The following is a 21,507-nucleotide window of genomic DNA, read 5'->3' as shown; positions in this document are numbered from 1 at the left end:
AGGAAAAAAAAATTCATTTATAAACCACTATACATGCTTATGAGTGTCTAGTGAACTCTGAAATTTTTGCTAAAATGTTGACTTTTTTATTTCAAAGTCTTAAAATCACTCAAAGCTTCTAAATCTCTGAAAAATTAATACCGAATGATTACTTTGATTAATTTTTCAAGGTTTGTTTTAGAAAAGCCCATAGACTAAAAGCTTTTTTAGCTATTTCTTTTGTTTTGAAGTTTACTTTTCATCCAAGTGATCCATGAACGAGTATGGATAATTTCTTTTAGAAGAAAGTGATCAGGTATTTTAAACTGAGCCTTCTTTACTTCCAAATACCTTATTTCATCCTCTTCTTAACTCTGCCACTCTCTTCATACATAAAGGGAGCATTTTAAACAACCTTCATACAGGCTATTTAATGTAACACCTTAGTGCAGCCCTTTGAGAGAAAAGCTTTCTAGCCACTCAGACAAAAGTGGGAAGCCTAGAAGAGTTAACAGTTCCAACAGGATATTTCCTGTAATAAGAATGTTACTGCTCGAAGCTGGTAGTTTCATGGACACCAATGGCATGGCAAAGACACTGATTCTTGTCTCATAAAATACAAAATATCTAACAGACCCTAAGTGTTCACAAGCACGTTGTTAAAAATAACAATTGTTGCATTCACCAGTAGAAGATGGCTTAAGTATATTTAGTTATCATACAACATGGCTGCTACATAATGATATACTGACATGGAAGTTATCTAAAACATACTCTTAGGCCAAGAAAAGTTACATGACAGTTTGTATGGTTCATGAAAATAAAATTAACCACTGAGAATATAACAGCTCCGTATTCAGTATATAGCAAATATTCAATAGTTTGTGTAAAATAACATAGTAAATACTCAAAAGCTATTTACTGCTTCAGATAAAGGAATATTTTTACATGTAAAGTAAAAGTTTACTTTAATCCCATACATTAATGTATCTGAGAAAAAAAATGTATTTGAGTAGATTTTAATCATGTAGATTTATACACAGGGAGGCAGCACTTGTATACCTATAGTTGCTAAGAGCAAATTGTGGACTAAGCCCCCAGTCCTCGTTCTGTCCATGGCTTGCTGTGAAGCACTGGACAATCTGCTCTTCACTCTGGACCTCCATTTCTTTTAGGGTCAGTACAAGGATTACGAGAAAAAAACATGTTCAACTGGACACTACCACCACCCAGCACAGAGTCAGCTATTAGGTGAATGCAAAAATGTCTGAAGAAGAAAATATAGTACCTTGTCACCAGTGATTATTTCTGAGTTCTATCAGAAGAGACTATTTTCTTCCCTTTGGTTTCTTCCATAATCAGAAAGCAATAAAAATTTTAAGAAGATGGCCCTTAGATATTTCATAGTATATTTCATTTTAAGTAATTCCACTAAGAGAAAAGATTCTTCTAAAAATCCGTTGTCATCCCTGTTTTTTTAAACCCTCAACTTTCAGTATTTAAGAGAAGGAGGAACCCACAGTTATCACCGCCCAGTGACTGCTCCAAACTAATTCTTCCCTTCTACCACTTGATAGCATCAAACTAAGTCACTGGTGTGCATCTGAAAAGGTATCTTTCATTTGTTTGTTTGTTGCTAAATGCTTTCTCACGCCACCTTTCACTACCATGAAGGGAAAAGACAAAATGGCTAATTTATAAAATGCTTGGCTTGGGTGGCTCAATCCTTTTTCTTCTTTTTTTTTTTTAAATTTTTTTAATGTTTACTTTCGAGAGAGAAAGACAGAGACAGAGAGGCAGAGCATGGGCAGGGAGGTGCAGAGAGAGAGGGAGACACAGAATCTGAAGCAGGCTCCAGGCTCTGAGCTGTCAGCACAGAGCCTGACTTGGGGCTCAAACCCACAAACCATGAAATCATGGCCTGAGCCAAAATTGGACGCTCAATCAACTGAGCCACCCAAGCGTCCCAATCCAATTCTTGATCTCTTCTCAGGTCACGATCTCACGTCTTATGGGACTGAGCCTCACATCAAGGATTCTCTCTCCTCCTCTCTCTGCCTCTGCCCTGCTCATGCTCTCTCTCAATAAAAATAAAGAAACAAATAAAAAAATCCTTGGCTTGTCTTTAAAAAATGAAAAAAGCAAACAAAAACTTTCAGCAGTATCAAAGGATGAATACACTATCGGACTTCATTTTTTGTTTTTTAATTATTGTAAAATACACAACAGAAGACCTATCACTGTAACCACAAGAACGTGGACATCCCAATAACAGAGCAGATTCACCGCGTCGTGTATGCTCCCCCATCTAGGGTCACCACACCTAGCTCCCCGAGGCTTTCACCATCCCCAAGACAAACACCGGAACCACGGAGCACTCACTCCCCATGTGCCCCTTCCTCCAGCCCCAGGAAGCCACAAATGTGCTTCCTGTCTGCCCGTGTCGGTGCCCCATTCCGTTAGAGTTGAGCAATACCCCATTGTACATGCAGACATTGATGGGTGTGTGGGCTGTTTCCACCTTTTAGATACTGTGAATACTGCTATGAACAATCCTGTACACGTTTTTGTTTGAACACCTGCTCTCAATTCCTTTGATACACACCTAGCAGTATAACTGCCGGGCTCCATGGTAATTCTGTTTACTCTTTCTGAGGAACCCATTTTGGCTTAATTTTTAGCAGAGACAGCCAACAGCCAGTTATCATTCTGGTTTTTGAGTTTTTACAAAAAAAAAAACAAAAACAAAAACAAAAACAAAAAAACCTGAGTGACTGACCTTCCCCCTAACCAGAATGGCATATGAAGGGTAGAGTAATCCATGGGCAGGGCTTTATGAAGAAAAAGAGAGAAACTGATGGGGAAAGGCAAAAACACGAAATTTAGTGTGACAAAATTATACGTAGTTCCTGAGAAAAATCTTTACCTGACAGTGTTGCAAGTTGTGTAAATCTGTGGTCACTAACTCCTATTTCACTAGTAAATGTGGGCCACGTGGGAACTTTGTACTTCTAAGAAAGCTCATAGTATGGTGAAAATTTTAAGTTGTAAACCATATTCTCTAGTTTTGAAAACATTAATTTACTTCAGCTGCTTTCCATCGACATAATGCAGAGAAAACTGGGCCTGATCCTGAGGACAGGAGAGTACCAGCTCATGCTGTGCTGAGCCATTCTGGTGAAGAGGCGATACGGGCCATGGGTCCTCCGTCCCTGCTTTTCCTGCTGAGGCACCCACATCGCAAGGCCCTGCCCCCTCCCACACAGGCCACTTCCCTGTGCTGCTTCTACAGCTGGTAACCCAGAGGGATTAGGTCAAGTGTCTTCCTGGAGAGACCAGGCAGCTTACAATGGAGTGTTCTGGGTTCCTCAGCTGTGATGGAAACCCACTCTGTGGACAGCAGCCACCTGGGCCCCACAGTGTCACCCCTTGGGACTCTGCATAAGGAAGACTGCACGCGATATGCAGATGTTCGTGTCTGCTGTGCAGAGAGTAATACAGTCCTGTGTCTCTGACCCAGGAACCTTCTGTCATCCAGCAACACCCAAGAGTTGTAATTGGCTAATTTGTTAGTTTGTAAATAAGGTAACATCTAATCCCAGATATGATACCCAATAAAGTATGACTGAGACCCAGTGTTCCCAACATTGAACATTTCTCCAAAAAGCAAATTTTTCAATACTTAAAAGAAAAAAGATCCTCTCAGACCAGTCCTTACAATGCCACACAGTACAACGGGAAACAGCATTTACTGATGGGCTTTCTTCTAAATCCCCAGAGATTTAATTTATTCTCTTATTACTAACATCATACCAATTTACTCTTAAAGCAGAAACATTTTCTTGTATGAAGGGAAACATGTTTCTACATCTTTTAAAAGTAAAAAAACAGTCCCACTTGCAAATCTTGGTAATACCCAAAAGGCAAAAAATTTTTTAAAAAAAATCAATGTTGTCAGTTCTTTGTGACTCACTAATTGGAGGAAAAGCCTTACCTGCTCCAGCTGGGTGGCAAACGCGATGGTCACAGACATAACGAAGGAATCTGTGCAATGCTCGGCTGGTCCAATCTGATGGTAGCCTCCCTCCTCGTTCAGCACTGCCACAATGTCCTTGGGGTCAAGGCCAGACAAGCTGGCAGGTACTTTAAGAGTAAAAACACAATTAAACTACGTTATTGTTTTCCATAAACCACTGTGAACATTTTGAAAGCTGGTCGTGCTTTGTGTTTTACTTGCAGTTTTCATGGATATAGGTACTATCTCAATAAGGTTCCCTTGGATTTTCTTTTTTGTAACACACTCACCAAAGGTAACTGAATAGAGAATAAGGGAGTAGAAAAGAGTGTTCGAGGCAGAAGGAACTGGGCTGCAAAGGCCGGGAAAGAAGAGCAAGCCTGCGCTGGAGAAGGGAGGCTGGCGTGGTGCTGGATCACAGGGTGATGGGCCCGAAGGCACGGCGGCGCTGGAGGCCTAAGCAGAGGCTTCCCGGATATCAAGCTAAATACTGGGATAGTTTCCTAAGAGGAAACCATGAACCAATTTTGAGAAGAGCAGTGGGAAAATTCCCACTTCATATATATGCATACCCTATCAGTAAGTAGTTCTCTCTAATACAATATATAACATATATAACATATAAATGATATAGAAACAGTAGAATAGATCAATGAAACTAGGAGTTGGTTCTCTGAAAGAATAAAAATGATAATCCCCTAGGCAGACTTATAAAAGAGATAGGACCCAAATAATAAAAATCACAAATTAAAGAAACCCCAACCCAAATCACAGAAATACAAACAATTCTAAGAGAATACACCGCACAAATAAAAAAGTGTAAGAATATTATGAAAAATTATATGCCAACCAATTGAACAACCTGGAAGAAATGGATAAATTCCTAGAAACATACAAACTACCAACATGGAAATAGGAACAAACAAATCATTTAAACAGACTAGTAACAATGAATGAAATTGAATCAGTAATCAAAAACGTCCCCCCAAAAAAAAGTAGAGGGCCAGATGGCTTCCCGGGGGAATTCTCCCAGCCAGTAAAGAAGAATTAATATCTATTCTTCTCAAACTGCTCCAAAAAAAATGGAAATGGAAGGAAAACGTCCAAACTCACTCTACAAGGCCAGCATTACCTTGATTCCAAAACCAGACAAAGACCCCATTAAAAAGGAGAATTACAGGCCAATACTCCTAATGAACACAGATGTAAAAATTCTCAACAAGATACTAGCAAACTGAATCCAACAGTACCTTAAAAGAATTATTCACCTATATCAAGTGCAATTTATTCCTGGGCTGCAAGGGTGGTTGGGTGTCTGCAAGTCCATCAATGTGATAAACCACATTAGTACAAGAAAGGAACAGGACCATAAGATTCTCTCAATAGACGCAGGAAAAGCTTTTGACAAAACACAGCAGACATTCTTGATAAAAACCCTCAACAAAGTAGGGATAGATGGAACATATATCAACTTAATTAAGACCATATATGGTCTTATTTATGTCCATATATGGACAGCTAACATCATCCTCGATGGGGAAAACCTGAGAACTTTTCCTCTACACTCAAGGACAAGACCAGGAAGTCCACTCTTAACACAGTAGTGGAAGTCTTAGCCTCACCAATCAGATAACAAACAGACTTAAAAGGCATCCAAGGGCACCTGGGTGGCTCAGTCGGTTAACTGTCCAGTTCTTGATTTCACTCAGGTCACAATCTCACGGTTCATGGGTTTGAGCCCCACATTGTTGATCTCTTTCAGGAAAGTAGATGAAGAGCAACAAATTTTTGCAGATCATATTTCAGTCAGAGAAAGAGACATAATAAAACTTATTATGTTAAAACACATAATAAAAACTAGAGCTTAAATCAATGAAACTGGTAACATGAAATCAATGAAGAAAAGCAACAAAACCGAAAGTTGGCTCTCTGAAAACATCAATAAAATCAGTAAGCATTTAGCCAACGTTAGTAAGAGATAAAGAGAAAATACAAATTACTAACATCTAAAATAAAAAGAGAATCACTGTAGATTCCATGGACATTAAAAGGATACTGAAGGAATATTACAGGAACTTTTTATCCACAAATTTGATTACTTGTATAAAATGGGCCAACTTTCTTGAAAGACACCATCTGCCTAAACTCACACAGGAAGAAACACACAATCTAGACAGGCCTATATCCTTTAGTGAAGTCAAATCAGTTACAACTTTACAAAACAAAAAGCACCAGACCCTGATGACTTTACTGGTGAATTCTACCAAACATTCAAGAAAGAAAAAACAATTCTTCGTAATCTTTTTCAGATGACGGAAGCAGGGGAAATAATTCCTAACTCATTCTATGAGGCCTGCATTACCCTGATGTCAAAACCAGACCAAGATATTCCAAAAAAGAAAACAGACCACTGTCTCTCATTAAGATACATGCACAGATTCTCAACAACATATTAGCCACATGAATCCAACAATGTATAAAAAGAACCACACACCACAACCAAATGCAATTTTTTTCAGGTATGCGAGACTAGTTCAGCATTCAAAAATGTGTTATAATCCATCATATCACAGACTGAAGAAAAACCACATGATGGTATCAAAAGATGCAGAAAAAATATCTGACAGAACCCAACACTCAGTAACAATAAAACACCATCAGCAAATTAAAATAGAGAGTGACTTTCTCAATGCAATAAAGCACATCCATAAAAATCCTACAGAACTAGGCAAGGAGATCCCCTTTCATCATGGCTTTTGGGTACCAGACGACAAGTCCTAGCAAAGGCAGGAAGATAAAGGAAACAAAGGCATGAAGACCGGGAATAAAGACATTAAACAGTCTTTGTCTGCAAATGATGCAAACTATATTCCCAGCAGAATCAGATCTATAAACACACAGAGAACAAACTGGTGGCTGCCAGAGGGAAGAGGGAGGTAGGCAAACTGAATGAAGGAGAGTGGGAGGTACAGGCTTCCAGTAACGGAAGGATGGAAGGCGCGGCACAGGGAACGTAGCGATGGTACTGTAATGGCCTTCTATGGTGACACAGGGGATCTATACTTGTGCACAAGTATAGGTATGATCTATATATAGAGAGAATGATCCTGAGCAGAGCATCAGGAACAGACTTGTCAAGTTACTATGCTGTACACTTGAAACTATTATGGCATTTTGTGTCAACTAGACTTCAATTAAAAACAAAAAAAACCAAAAACCAGTGTTTGCCAGAGTTGGGCAGAAGGGAGGGAGACGCAGAGCACAGACGATGTCTAGGGCAGTGAAGCTATTCTGTGGGGCGCTACAGTCACAGATGTAGGTCATTACACATTTGTCACAACATACAGAATATAAAGCACCAAAAATAAATGCTAATAAAAACTGTGGACTCCAGGTGATAATGCCTTGCTAGGTAGTGAGTGGGGGTTCATCAGTTTTAACAAACGGTCCCCTCTGGTGTGGGATGTTGACAACGGGGAGGTTGTGTGGCTGAGGAGACCGAGGTAAGCAGCAGCACTCTGCACTTCACACTCAGTTCTGCTGGGAACCTGAAATTGCTCTAAAAAGTAAAGTTTATTCTACAGGAAAAAAAAGGAAAGAAAAACATGAAGGTATGGTTAACAGGTGAGTGAAGAGAAAACAGCATAACTGTTTTCACCTTTGTGCTCATCCTGGGAAGGAAATTTTCTGAAACAGCCCTTTTTAAGAATACAAATTTGTGGTTTCTTCTGTCATACCAAATAAAGAAAAGAAAATCTTGCTTTTTTCCAACTCTTCTCTAAGAAGAGCTTCAAACGACAAGTGCTGCGTGTTTAACAGCAAGACAACATCTGTCTGGGGCACCAGAGTAAAATGAGTTTACGCTCCTGCATGTATTTTCCTATCATACCACCTGAAGTTCTAGTCCACAGATGTAACTTTTCCGACAACGTCCTTAGCGATGACGCACTGACCTTTTCCGTCTCGAGGGGGGGCTCCTTTCGCTTTAAAACTATCCACTGGTGCCTTTGTGTCTGTTTCCAAAGCAATGCCTATCTGTATCTCCGACTTGAACTTGGTGTATTTATTGCTCAACAGCTGGTACCATTTTGGTGCCTGGAGAGTAACAACAAAACAAAAACACCTTAATAATTAACAGGAAACAAACAACAGTGGGAAACGTTCTATAAGCTTCCAAATGTATTTCCTGTAGTTCCTTAGTACCCTCTCCTCGTTTTGAATATTTTTCACATTTTCCTCAAAAGAGTCTAATCCTGCTTAGGAAGCTAACTGTATTTTCTCCTAAAAAAAAAAAAAAAAAAAAAATAGAAGTTTAGGGATGCCTAGATGGCTCAATTGGTTAAGCATCTGACTTCAGCTCAGGTCACGATTTCACGGTTCAGGAGTTCAAGTCCTGCGTCAGGCTCTGGAGCCTGCTTCGGATTCTGTCTCCCTTCCTCTCTGCCCCTCCCCCACTTGTGCTCGTTCATTCTCTCTCAAAAAGAAATATTAAAAAAATAAGATAAAAAGTTTAGACTACCAATTTTCCATTTTCCTAACCCCTAAATTTTCACTTTTTCTGGTATAAGCCTTCACTGCCTGCCAAATTTCTGCTTTGTTCTGAATATACCAAATATGAAGAGCTATCGTTAACGAAAAAAAAAACACTAACAAAATACTAAGGCACAGACCCAAGGTAGAGTTCTGGGTTATGAACCACATACCTGGCTGAAATATAACGGCTTTCTCACAGAATGAAGTATCGTAAATTACCTCAATATCCGGGCCCCGGTAATTTGAGAAATTCTAATACTCAAAGCGGCCTGCACAATCTCATGGCCCAGGACTGCATGTTGCATTAGTGCAGGAACAGCATTTCAATTTATGGAAACAGCATTCTTACTCTAAACACCATTGTATAAAGGCACAGAAACGGGTCTTTCTATAGACCAAAACCCAAAGCTGCAGTTTTGTATCAACATTTGTAAGTAAAATGGGCCTACACCACAGTTGTTTCTTTTTAAAGTCCACACCCAAGGTTTTTTAAAAGCAAAACTCATAGTCTGTTGCTGTATTTTTTTTATGATGGATATATTACAATTTTAAGTCTAAGCCTGAAAAAGAGTTTCAGCTACTCACAAAATTTATGCTGTATTTTTCTGTTACAGAACTTAAAAAAGCAAAGCTGGGGGTTTTTTGTCTGTGTTTCTTTTCATTTACAGAGAATCAATTTACTTTTAACTTCAAATATTCTACTCACCAACTTCAAATATTTCTGCTAATAAAGAGGAGAGATTAAGACAACGTCTGGCTTTCCTAAAACTCTTAATTCTCAAACATTTCTCCTGAACTCTGATAATGGTAAGAAGCAAATGTAATGACCAAGTGTCCGAAAGGACCAGATGGGGCCAGGGTGAGGGGGGTGGGGGGGCCCAGGAAGGAATGCCAAGTGTATTTACAGGTATTCTCCTAAGAGGATTTACCTCCTGTGTAACCATAGTAACCGCAGAAGCATCCTGTGCAGGCTGTAGCATAGCTAGTTAAGAGAAACACATCAGGGGCACGACCATGGCTCCTGGTTGAGGGGCTGAGACTTAAGAAAGAAAGACTTTTCAGAACCTAGGGGCAGAGAAGTGAAGAGTCCCCGAGGAGGGAGGAGAAAGAGATTCTCTGTGAGAGAATTTCTTTCGAGTTTCCATTTCTTTTGAAGAATTCCAAGTGTGGGCTCAGCTCACTGGCCCCTCTGTAAATACTGTGGCTATTAGCAGCAAAAATGTTGGTAACGGATCAATTCTTCTTCAGAATCCTACTTTAGGATTCAAATCCGGAATAAAAGACTTCAAAAGACAAGTTTGTTTGTTTTTACTTTGTTTTAAGAAAGTTGTGACAAAAGAAAGTTATTAACAAAAATTCAAAGGAAGCATTTCCAAAGCCAGTAACATAAAAAATGGTTATGGCTCAGCGTGGGTGGCTCAGCTGGTTAAGCTTCCGACTGCTGGTTTCAGCTCTGGTCATGAGCACGGAGCCTGCTGGGATCCTGTGTCTCCCTCTTGCTCTCGCTCTCTCTGCTTTCCCTCACTCATGTGCAAGCTCTCTCTCGCTCTCTCTCTCTCTCAAAATAAATATATAAACTTAAAAAAAAAAGATTGGGAGATATTTTAAAAGAGGAAAGGAACATTTTCAGTAACAAAAGCACTGACATAGGAATCAAGACCTGAATTGTCTTTCCTTCTTTATGTGTGTGTTCCTGGCAAGGCTGCTGGTGAGGTGCCCCAAGCGCGTTTCAGGGAGCTCAGCTGCTCTGACATGCAAGGAGCGAGAAGCAGGGAAAGCAATCGGAAGGCTACTTCCACAGCCAGTGTTAAGAAAGGACGGTGCCTTAGGCTGGGATCCCAACAGTGAAAATGTCCAACAGCAGCTGGATCGGGAAGGGGTGGCCGGAGGCCTGGAACCACCTGGAAATGGACAGCTGCGGAGGCCGGAAACGGAGGTGTGGCTTGCACACCTGGAAGAGGGGTGCCACTCACCGGGGCGGGGCACACGGCAGGGCGCTCATCTCTGACAGCAAAGCTCTGAAGCTGAACCTGCTGTGCTCTGGGTCACAGCAGCGTGACCGACTGTCTGAGCTCAGAGAGAATTTTCTTTGACAAAGAGAGTTCTAGGTCAAAGAAATGACCAAAATATCGGGACTTTCTAAATCAAATTCCTAAAGTGAAACCTAAGAACCGCCACACCTGCTCACACCCACGCCCTTTCAGGTCCAGGACTGCAGGTCCTTTCCATCAATCTGGTATCTACTAAAAGTCCCCACCAAACACCATTGGTAACAACACATCAACAGGACAGTACCTGCTTTGTTTCTTGAGCAGTTCTTAAGTCTAGGACAATGTAGCCTATAGTTTCCTTGGCTGAAGATGCAGGATCCAAGGCAAAACACTGCAGTTTGATAGGAGTGCGTTGCAGCCTATAATGTAACAATTTATGTTAGAGCTGAGCTAGCTTCTGCTCCACGCTGAGCTGATGTTCTGTGAGTTCTGAAAGAGCTGCCTACTACTACCAACACAGTTATAATTCTTTTGAATAATCTGTATCTGTATTTCCTGCAAAACTCTCCAACTGACATCAACTATTAATCATGCCTGTTTATCATTATACCAAGTAATATTCAAACCACGTAAAAAAATCTTGGGCTCTCTCACCTGAGGAGCTCCACACTAGGTCAGTGTTTTTCAAGGTTCTCTAATACACAGAACTCTTTTAAAGTTAAAAAATTACCATGATCGTGAATCTTCAGGATTGATTTTAAATTCTTTCCCTTATACTGTCACTCACACATACAACTACAGATACACATATATGCTTAAAGCTCTTTTGCTCCCTAAAATGAAATCAACTTCAGAATTAAATACCATAAAAATCACAGACTATTGCAAGTAATAATTTATTATCATACATGACAATGTTCTGTAAGCATGACCTTGGCTGGTATAGCATGGGTTCTTGCCAGTCTGAAACCTCTATACTGCCTCATAGAATGAGCTCATTGCATTTGACCATCACCGTATTCTAATGGAATGACTATAAAACTTGCACTTGGCACACAATCATTTATATACATGCAATTTATCTTGTTCTTTTCTCGGCCTCCCACATGCGAAATGGTGCCCTTGGCATTAACACTACTGTGAACGCTGTGGGCACCAATATCATGTCAGGACTCTGTGCAGATATTCCGGAAGTCACTGAACACAAAATTTTGATCTTCTAGGACTTTAATGCCCTTGAAAATCCCGAAACAAATCCATGGACTGATTTGGCCACAGAAGAAAATAAATTGCTTCTTATGTTCATTTTCTAAGTTCGTCACTGTATTTGCTTTAGTCCTAAGATACAGCAGGAATGAAGTGATTCTGTGTTTTCCAGAAAAAAAAAAAAATACGGTTTTTCGATCCTACTTAAAATAGAAGTGCTCTTGCCTATTTCGAGTCATCTGAGTTCATGAAGTAGTAGGTTGTAGCTTTAAGCCTGTTTTATGTACTGATACCAAGTGTTTAAATGTCTGAAATCAAGTATGAAATTAATTAGAGACCCTTCTGGAATTACTGTATACATATCTCTATATATCCTTGGCAAGCCAGGTAAAGTACATAATAAAGGAAGTAACAGAAATTACAATCAATTCCAATCCATGTTTAATATTGTGTAGGCATCATTACAGCACTTCTAGAATATCTCTTCTCTCAGACATCAGGAAAAAAGCTACGTGTAATAGTTTAAAAACTTGGGCTCTACAACTCAGCGGGCTGGGCTCTCCTATTATTCAGGGGACTGACTTATAATAGGTTACTTACCTTCTTAGGCCTCAGTTTTTTCATCTGTAATTGCGGGAAATCCTAACACCCACCTCATAAGACTGTCTTGATGTTCAAATGAATTATTATTATTGCAAAGTACTTTGAAGATTTCCTGGCACATGAGAAAACCCCTAAACAAGTATTATCACTGTTACTATGCTCTAGAAAGATACAGCTTTCTTTGTCTCTAGCAGCCTCAGGCCTAGAGCAGAACAAACGGACAATGGGAGGCACCTGTGCTGGTGGAGAGCCTTCCGGTCGATCTCCCAGGCTAACTCGGTAGCAAATTCTGGCTGGTCGGTGTGGTCCACAGGGTCAGTGGCCAACTGTTCTCCATCGAACTTTGCTTCTACTATCAGCATATGCTTTGGACGCTTGGGGAAATGACGACCTGGAAGAAAAGGACTATACAGGTTAACCGGAACTGTACAAAAATCAAGTATGATCTTTCAGCACGTTTAAAATTTTTTTTAACGTTTTATTTCTGAGAGAGAGAGAAAGAGACAGTGTGAGCAGGGGAGGGGCAGAGAGTGAGGGAGATACGGAATCTGAAGCAGGCTCCAGGCTCTGAGCTGTCAGCACAGAGCCCAATGTGGGACTCGAAACCAGGAACCGTGGGATCATGACCTGAACCAAAGGTTAAGCCTGAGCTTAACCGACTGACCCACCCAGGTGCCCCTTAAAAACTGATATACATAAATAGTTGTTGACTTATATAGTCCACTAACTCCCTAAGAACGTGTGCTCTCATGTGCAAATTCATGATTCATAAGAATCAAACTGAAGGCTACAATTTGCAAAAGCGTGCTTCTCCAACATTAACGTGCACATGAATCACCTGGGGACCCTGTTAAAAGGTAGATTCTGGTTCATTAGGTGGAGCCTAAGAGGCTCCTTTTTTTTTTTTTTTTTTTGCATTTATTCATTTTTGAGAGTCAGAGTGTGAATGGGGTAGGGGCAGAGAAAGACTCCAAAGCAGGCTCTATGCTCCGAGCTGTCAGCAGAGTCCAATGTGGGGCTCAAACTCACAGACCAGGAGACTGTGACCCGAACTGAAGTCAGACACGGAACCGACTGAGCCGCTCAGGCACCCCGAGAGGCTGCATTTCTAACCAGCCCCCACGTGATGTCAATGTTGTCCTTGATTCACACTTTGAGCAGCAACGATCTCAGGAACATTTAGAAGAATTAAAAATGTGATTCCACCAATTTTGGATATTACTATACCAGAAGTTAATATAGAACCGTCATGTCATGCGGAGAGTTGGGAACCAATCAAAAACGAACCAATGTACAGCCTAATTTTCCTGTTAACACAGGAACACTCAGCAAATTAGCCCTAGGAAAGCAGACACATGTATTCATTCATTCAAATCTCAAGGATAATGTGGTCAATTATTTAAAAAATATTCTGTCTACGGATCACTTTTCACTGGTACTGCCTGACCCCATTCCTTCACTGTTTACTGAAGCCGTTACCAGAGTCCGGTGTAAACTCTGTCAAATGACAGGTCATAAAAAGAGTAAACCAGAGTATATGCCCTCAAGGAACTGAGGGTCTAGTGAAGCAAACTGCAAACAGTGCAAACAGCAGAAAAACTAAAGAATCTCAGAGTCAACCTGTTTGCAGGTGTGGAGAGGGGCACGGTGCTGAGACCCGTGTTAAGTAAATACGTCCCAGCTGCTACTGCCCCGCCACACTCTACTCAGGAGGAGGTGCAGGGGTCAGAGAGATCTTGATCGCAGAGCTCTGACTTTCCACTTGAAGCTCCCCATTTAGGAGCCGTAGCACAAATGTATAAGCAGGCTTCTCCCAACGAGCACTCACAGAGGCCGCTCTCTGGACATCATCCTGAGCTGCTCTAAAAGATCATGGGGGGTTCCCCAAGTGCATTTCATTTCTGTCAAAGAGCCTGTATCATCACACCTAACTGTGCCGTCCAGTTAGCCTGAGGACAGAAGCTAAGTACTGGAACAAAGAGGCGCCTGGCTCACTCCAGCCACAGTGCCCTGGGAACAGAAGCCTTGTCTTTTCCGCCCTGGGATTCCAGCCCATAGCCCAACTTTGGCGCATGGTAAAAACGTCATCATTTTCTTCTGAATGATGGGCATTTCTAGAAGCGTAGTCAAGAAAGAGCAGGTAGCTGATGAGATGGGGACGTAGCAACAGATGGCAAGAGAGGAGAGGAGGCCGAAAAAGCAGGCGAGAGGCCTACCAGAAAGGGCCATGAATGCTGTTCTAAAAAGTACAGACCTTATCCTTTAGGACGGTGTGGAATTTTAAGACAATTTGCATTTCAGAAAGATCATCCCTAGATAGTAATGTGAACAGGAGATAGTCTCTGAAGGCGGGGGGGGGGGGGGGGGGGGGGGGGGGGGGGGGGTGGGATTTATGAAACAGACCACTGAAAAGATTACGACAGATCAGGGCCTCAAAGCAGGGCACTCACAGTGGAAACCTCCTCATTAGAAGTTTACATGAAGCACCCAGCATGATTTTAGCAACAAACCTTGGTGACCGTCTGGAAGACAAGGACTCTCAGGTTCTGGGCTTGAGGCAACAACTCGGTTGTGATGAACGGAAACACAAACACACAAGGAGACGTTTGGAGGGAGGTCCACGGTCCACTCTGAGGTATGTTTACGGCAACACCTAACTGACAGCCCTGAATGTAGGTTCTCTCCTCTGCACACCACTACGCGCCTGCAACTAATCCTCTCCTATTTACAAATACAGTCTGCCTCCCTAGTTTTTAGAACATTAAACTCCTTGGCTTTCGAAATCCTCCAAGGTCTATTCACTGTAGCTCCACAAGCTTATTTACCAGAATATTCTTCAATGTTCACCTCCCTTGATCCTGGTCATTATGGGAACTCTTCATCATTCCAGCCACCATAATTATTCCATCATTGGCCTGGGGTTTGCTGGTTGGTTGGTTTTTTGTTGTTGTTTTTTTTAAGGCTATTTATTTATTTAGAGAGAGAAAGAGAGAAAGGGGAAAGGGAGAGGGGGAAGAGAGGGAGGGAATTCCAAGCAGGCTCAGCACTGTCAGCTCAGAGCCCGATGAGTGGTTTGAACTCATGAACTGAGAGCATGAGCTGAGCAGAAGCCAAGAGAAAGGCACTTAATGGCATGAGTCACACAGGCACCCCTGGCCTGGGTTAGCTAAGGGCCGGCAAGGACTTTCTTCCATCATTACTTAACTACTCACAGCCCTTAAGCCGTCATTCCCACCCACCCCCAAAACCTATATTTACAGCCTACATCCCATATTTTTACTTTTTGGTTTTTTAAAAAGTTTTTAACATTTACTTATTTTTGAGAGAGACGGAAAGTGAGTGGGAGAGGGACAGAGAGAGAGGGAGACACAGAATCTGAAGACAGGCTCCAGGCTCTGAGCTGTCAGCATAGAGCCCGAAGAGGGGCCCAAACCCAAGAACCGAGAGATCAGGACCTGAGCCGAAGTCTGCCGCCCAACCGACTGAGCCACCCGGGCGCCCCCTACATCCCGTATTTTTAATATTATACTGCATTCCAACATACTGTGTCCTGCCTGTGAATTTTTGATCTTCTAAAGAAGACAGAATCCTACATCCTTGAACGGAAACAGAGTGCCTTTCATTTGGGTTTCCCCACAGCAGGAAGCAAGTACCAAGTCCAGAAGCTTTTCTTGACAAATTACAAAGGGATTTCAGCCCTCGGTCTTTAAACAATCAGGGACAGAACAGCTAAAAATGTCCCACCAATTTATGGCTTCTGGTCAGTTTTCTGTTCCAAAAGCCGTTATACTACTCATTCCTTCTCACACCCCCCAAAATAGTGCCAGGCCTCCAACAAAATACCTCCAATGGGGGTGGGGGGCAGCCATTCCTCAGCCCAACTCAGGATGACTATTGTGAGGTTATTCAAAACCTATCTTATGGGCGCCTGGGTGGCTCAGTCGGTTGAGCATCCGGCTTCAGCTCAGGTCATGATCTCACAGTTTGTGGATTTGAGCCCTACATCGGGCTCTGTGCTGACAGCTCAGAGCCCGGAGCCTGTCTTTGGATTCTGTATCTCTCTCTCTGACCCTGCCCTGCGCGCTCTCACTCTCTCTCTCTCTAAAATAAATAAAACATTAAAAAAAATTTTTTTTTAAACTTATCTTCAATTTACCTGGCAATTCCTACGCCCTCCACTTTCCTCCAACTGTTCTCCCACCACACCGAATTTGAGCAGGGGCAGAATATTCCTTGTCTTTCCATACCTTAAGTGTTCTTTCCTCTTCCCTTTGCCTGGAGAGCCCTCCCTTCCTCTCCCCCCCCCCCATCCTAATCATCCTTTTAGGACCCAAATAAATGTCACCTCCTCGGGAACATCTTCCCCAGAGCTGGTCTTTTCCTTCTCCCACATCGTCATTAATTGTACGCATTCTCCAGGCTATACTCTGACTTAGGTTTTAGGACCCTGGCTGTTTTAGCCTTACATTCCCAGCACAGTGCCTGACCCTCAGCGAGCCTGCAATAAACAAAGGTCACTTTAGTCAACAAACCAGGCTTCTAGGAATGTATCTAACAGACCGTCTTGACTAAGAGTCCCCCTAAGTCCCCTCTCAAGACTTGTAAAGGGAATGGCCCCCGCAGTACTTCGGCCCGCAGGAAATACGGATTCGACAGCAAAGCTCTCACAAATGGGATCACCCGGGGGCCCCCGAGCCGAACGTGCTTCCCCGGCACCTTAGCCTCCGCGTAAAAGTCATCGACGCGCTGCTTCTGACGGAAATCGTTTTTCCTACGTTCTCTGGGGCGCCGGCGCTTCACGCTAAATACCACCGATCCCTAATAGCTCTCGCGCTCCCCTGAGAGTCTGCGAAATCAATCGCCTAACAGGCCTCACGAAGTACACCTCTGAACCAGTCTGGGGGGACCGCAAAAGCAGAGACGACAGCGTTCCGAAGGTTAGCAAAGCCTCCGTCGCACGCCGCTCGGTGAAAAGTCCGGAGGCTGCAGGCGCCAAACCTGCCCCTGGCCGCTCACCTTCCAGGACGGAGACGACGATGAGCAGTTGGTCGGACTTGGAGACCATGGTCGCGGTGGGCGGCCCGCAGGCGGGGTCTGCGCGGGGGAAGAGGGGCCCGGGTGAGGTGCGGGAGGCCCGCGACCGCCGAGAGGGGGGCTCCCACCGCTCGCCCGCGGCGCCCGACGCCGGGACCCCGCTCCTCGGCCCGGGCCCAACGCCGCCGGCAGCGCGCCCGGCCCCCCTGCCCCGGGCCGCCAGCCCAGCCCTAGCCCTGCCCCTGCGCCAGGCAAAGGCCGCTCGGCCGCTCGGCCCCCCGGCTGTCTGCAGCGAGACGCGAGCCCGCCGCCGGAGGACCTTTTGCCGCCTGCTTTGCCGCTTTTCAAACGCCCGGGCAGCCGCCGCGCCCCGCTTCCGCCTAGCAACCAGGCCCGCAGGCCCAGCGCCGGGGGAGAGCTGGAGGACAAAGGGTGATAGAGACCAGGGCAGTCGAGGATAGAACGCCCCTCAGCCCGCCTCGCCTCCTGCCCTTTTACGCTCCGTTCCAGAGCCCTAGGGAAGGACTAGTCCATTACCTCACAGCGCCCCCTGCTAGTCGGACGGGGGAAGGCGGGCGAGTTGGCGGGGACCGACTGCGCAGGCGCACTACTGCAGCAAAGGAGGCCTGCAGCGCCCCTCCGTGGAGTGTGAAGGTGCTGTATTCTCTGCTTTTTCCCCCCAGACACACCTGGGAAATCGAGCAGCAGAGACTGAAGACGCGCACACGCGCGCACACACCAAACTGGCTCCGTTCAGATGCCCAGTGTCACTACTGCTTAAAAATTAGATCACAGAGTGATCTAATGAATCTCACACTGTCTCCTAGACGACGTTCAGACTGAAGTCTGAACTGAAGAGTCTCTAAGTAGGACTCGCGCCACCCCGCGAGTGTTCGCGTTTTGAATGCAAGTCGCGACAATACGGTAATTACTGTAACTGCTGGAGGTGACGTAAACTCTCCGAGAATTTCCTGTACTTTAGAAATTACCCTGAAACAAAAACATTGTCACGTGGGTGGGGAAATGGAAAGTATAGACTCTCTGCCCCCTCCCCCGACAATCGAGTAACTAATTAGCACACTCAAGACCCCAATTAAACAAGGTATCCCCCCAACCTTCAGGCTTTATTTTAGGAAGGATGAGAAATCTTTTGGAGGTTATCTAGCTTGAAAAGGGACCTCGGGCGGGGTGGAGGGAGAGAGGAAGGAGGAAAAAACAATCCTCAACCCCTCTCCCCTCCCATTGGTGCCCAAAAGAAAAGGAGAAGGATGTGGAGACTGGGCTAGACGACTTCTAAAACCCTTTTCCGTTCCCTTCAGAGCTCCTTGAAATAAGGTATGATGCAATATAAAAGCAGAGTAATCATCTACTTTGGGCTCGCCACTGAACAAGGCATTGTTTTGTTTAAGATGTACACACAGACTTGAAAGTAGATGCAATAATACAGTGAACCATCAAGTACCCAGAAGACAGCTTCAACAATTATCATTTAAAGACCAATCTTCATCTGCTCCCTTAATTTGCAGGGAGCCCCTAATATCGTATCAATTCATCTCCTTCGCTATCTACCTCTAAAAGAGAAAGATTTTTAGGTAAGATTTTAAGAATCTTAAAATCTTCACTTCACTCAATTGCATTATTTTACCTAAAATTTTGAAAAATAATTCCTTAAAACCCTTATGTATACACTGTTCAAATTTCCCTGAAGAGTTGTCGAGTAATTATTTTTCAGTTGTTTGGTTCTAATCGGGATCCAAAGATGTTCTGAAACACAGTTCCACTTGGTTGATCTGTCCATTGTCTCATTTAATGAATAGGTCGCTCCCACATTTTTTTTCCCTCGAAACTCTTTACTAAAGCAATTGTTCATGTATCTTGTGGAGTTTGCCACAGTCTAAATTTTGTTGATACAATATCAATGTCATTATTTAATGTACCCTCTCCTTGGGCAGTCTAATAAATGTGTCCACATTGACAATACTCAAAGGAAATCAAACAGATCAATAACAGCAAGCAAAATACAAGCTTATAATGGCATAAAACCTTATTTAATTTAAACCTTAGACAAAAGGAAGCCAAAGCAATGAAACCAGTGTCTCCGATGGAAAAAAATATCCCCAGAAATCAAAATTTGGGACCTACTTCCACCACTTAACATGCTAGGTGACCTCAGGCAAGTCACTTTACCTTTCAGAACCTCCGTTTCAGCTATACTATAATAGTAGTATACATCATTTCCTAGCTCAGGACCTAAATGTATTAAATGCCATTTGGTTATCCTTTTACATGAGCAATAACAAACTTTAAGTTAGGAGCTGTACAAGAATTAGGAATTGCGATTCATACACCTCATTGTTTCATTTTAGGATCCCCAGCAGGGCTGAAAAGCTACATTGTAAACCATCACTGGATGTCACAGAAAAACCGCAAATCAGAAAAGAAAAATCTGACGAATCAGTAAAATTGACTAAACTTTTTCACACAGTAAAATTTTCATTTAGTTCCCTTTATCTGGATTTCTCCACTTCCCTGAACAACACGATGACTCTCAAAATCGTGTCATCAGAACTTCTGAAGTCATCAACTTAGTTGGTCCTTTTTTCACATACTGTACAAAACTAAGCACGTAAAATTCCCCATGTATCCCATCTGGAAATGAAATTATAATGCCAATCTGCATCTATCTCTTCTTCACCTGTTGTTCTATAATTTAATTTTTTCATCTGTGATAGGAAACAGTGGTAACTTCAGTTCTGGCATAAATCATCATACGTTAGCTTACATTTACTTACGTAAAAGCTGATAAGATATAAAAATGTTGTCTAGTAGACAATGTGAGACTCATCACGTACGTGCAAATTCGAATCATCAACCTAAAACCTTATCATATTAGGTAGATTTCTGGCTTTCTGTTTCTATGAATTCCTACCAAAAAAAAAAAAACAACAGAAGAAAACAAAGTATTTTGACTCACGTTAAGCCTTTTTCTGGAGCTGTTTTACGTTTTAGAAAAACATTTTAGTTATAGTATATCCCTATAGTTTTTATCTTTTTAGCAATATTTCTGGCCCAAGATAGGAAGGATTGGGAGCTATGTTTCCCTTCTTGAGTCCATTCCCTCTTCTTTTTCCCTCCTTACCATATACATATGCACTCACACACACGTGCACTTACTACAATTTCAGACAAGCTAGCAGGAGTAGCAACATGAACACTATTTGTAAAAGCATGGTGCCAGACACTGACCTTCCAGAGAGTCTTTAAAAATAGTTTCCTTCTGGCAGTGGGAGAGAGTGGAGGTATTAATTGGTGCTCACTTAGTGTCAGGATGACTTTACTTCCAACTCCACGCCTGAGATCATTAAACTTGGCAATGGATTTAGGTGCTTTTACTCCACTGAAGAAGGGGAACTAATACCCATGGTAAGAGAGTCAGGGTAGCCTCATAGCAAAGAGTCATGCATACCTGTATTCCAAGTTCCACAGTATTATTAGCTTTGTGATATGGCCAAGTCACTTTCCACTGAATCTCAGTTTTCCCATCCATGAGACAGGGTGTATAGGTATTTGTGAGGATTAACTGGCATTGTTTCAGGGAGGAGCCTGGGCCATAATGAAATCTCTGAATGTGTAGCCACTTTTATTTGTTCGTGGGGACAGATGATTTATTCTGGTCTTACTTTGTCATTTGTTTCTTTTTTGGTTTTGCAAAGATGACCAGATTTTTATACCCCCTCACCTTGGCCTATATTTATATTCTGAGTTTTCCAAGGGTGATATTCCACCCCCTCCCCCAAAACATTGGTCTCCCTGGCTCTTGTGAAAGACCACAGCAGAGAGCTCCAAAGTCAAACACTCCTTCAGGTGGGGCGGGTGCTATTACCTAGTGAGGAATGCTGGGCTGCACCAAGACAGAAGGCAGAGCACTGTGGTCGTCTAAAAGCACAGCCCTTCTCTGTCCCACTGGTTATTGCTGTGTGGCAAAAGCCAGATCTTCCAATTTTCCCTAGGAAACTAGATTTTCATGTGAACTCATTTGATTTTTAAATGCAGGTTCCTAATTTCAGTTAAAAAAACAATAACAACATGACACATGCCAACCAAAACTTTTTCTAGCCACACTTTAGTTACCTCTGGCCTAAATTC

The 21,507-nt window shown here is 42.8% G+C and overlaps 1 protein-coding gene and 1 long non-coding RNA gene across 4 annotated transcripts in view; one reads left to right on the top strand and one right to left on the bottom strand.

Moving 5' to 3' along the window:
- The window catches only part of CEP120 (centrosomal protein 120), a 73,586-nt gene extending 55,770 nt beyond the window's left edge, over positions 1 to 17,816 (bottom strand). Inside the window, exons 1-6 of one of the 3 annotated variants that reach the window (XM_039253420.1) lie at positions 17,681 to 17,816; positions 17,344 to 17,421; positions 12,562 to 12,718; positions 10,823 to 10,937; positions 7,948 to 8,089; positions 3,974 to 4,122 (exon numbers count right to left, since the gene is read on the bottom strand). In XM_039253420.1, coding sequence (XP_039109351.1) covers positions 3,974 to 4,122; positions 7,948 to 8,089; positions 10,823 to 10,937; positions 12,562 to 12,718; positions 17,344 to 17,392 — 612 coding nt within the window. In that variant the 5' untranslated portion in view covers positions 17,393 to 17,421; positions 17,681 to 17,816. Of the gene's footprint in view, positions 1 to 3,973; positions 4,123 to 7,947; positions 8,090 to 10,822; positions 10,938 to 12,561; positions 12,719 to 14,837; positions 14,857 to 17,343 lie in introns of those variants that run through there. The other 2 variants (XM_039253419.1, XM_039253421.1) reach the window with 2 other exon arrangements.
- A 290-nt stretch (positions 17,817 to 18,106) lies between these two features.
- On the top strand, positions 18,107 to 20,021 carry LOC120246095. The gene is made up of 3 exons (XR_005531966.1): positions 18,107 to 18,285; positions 18,888 to 18,953; positions 19,728 to 20,021. It is a non-coding gene; the product is annotated as an uncharacterized LOC120246095 (long non-coding RNA).
- The last annotated feature ends 1,486 nt before the right edge of the window (positions 20,022 to 21,507 follow it).

Source organism: Hyaena hyaena, unplaced genomic scaffold (assembly GCF_003009895.1).
Source record: "Hyaena hyaena isolate Hyena2069 unplaced genomic scaffold, ASM300989v1 scaffold_453, whole genome shotgun sequence".
NCBI lineage: Eukaryota > Metazoa > Chordata > Mammalia > Carnivora > Hyaenidae > Hyaena > Hyaena hyaena.
The sequence above is the reverse complement of the archived record's forward strand: the minus strand, read 5'-3'. Positions and strand labels throughout refer to the sequence as shown.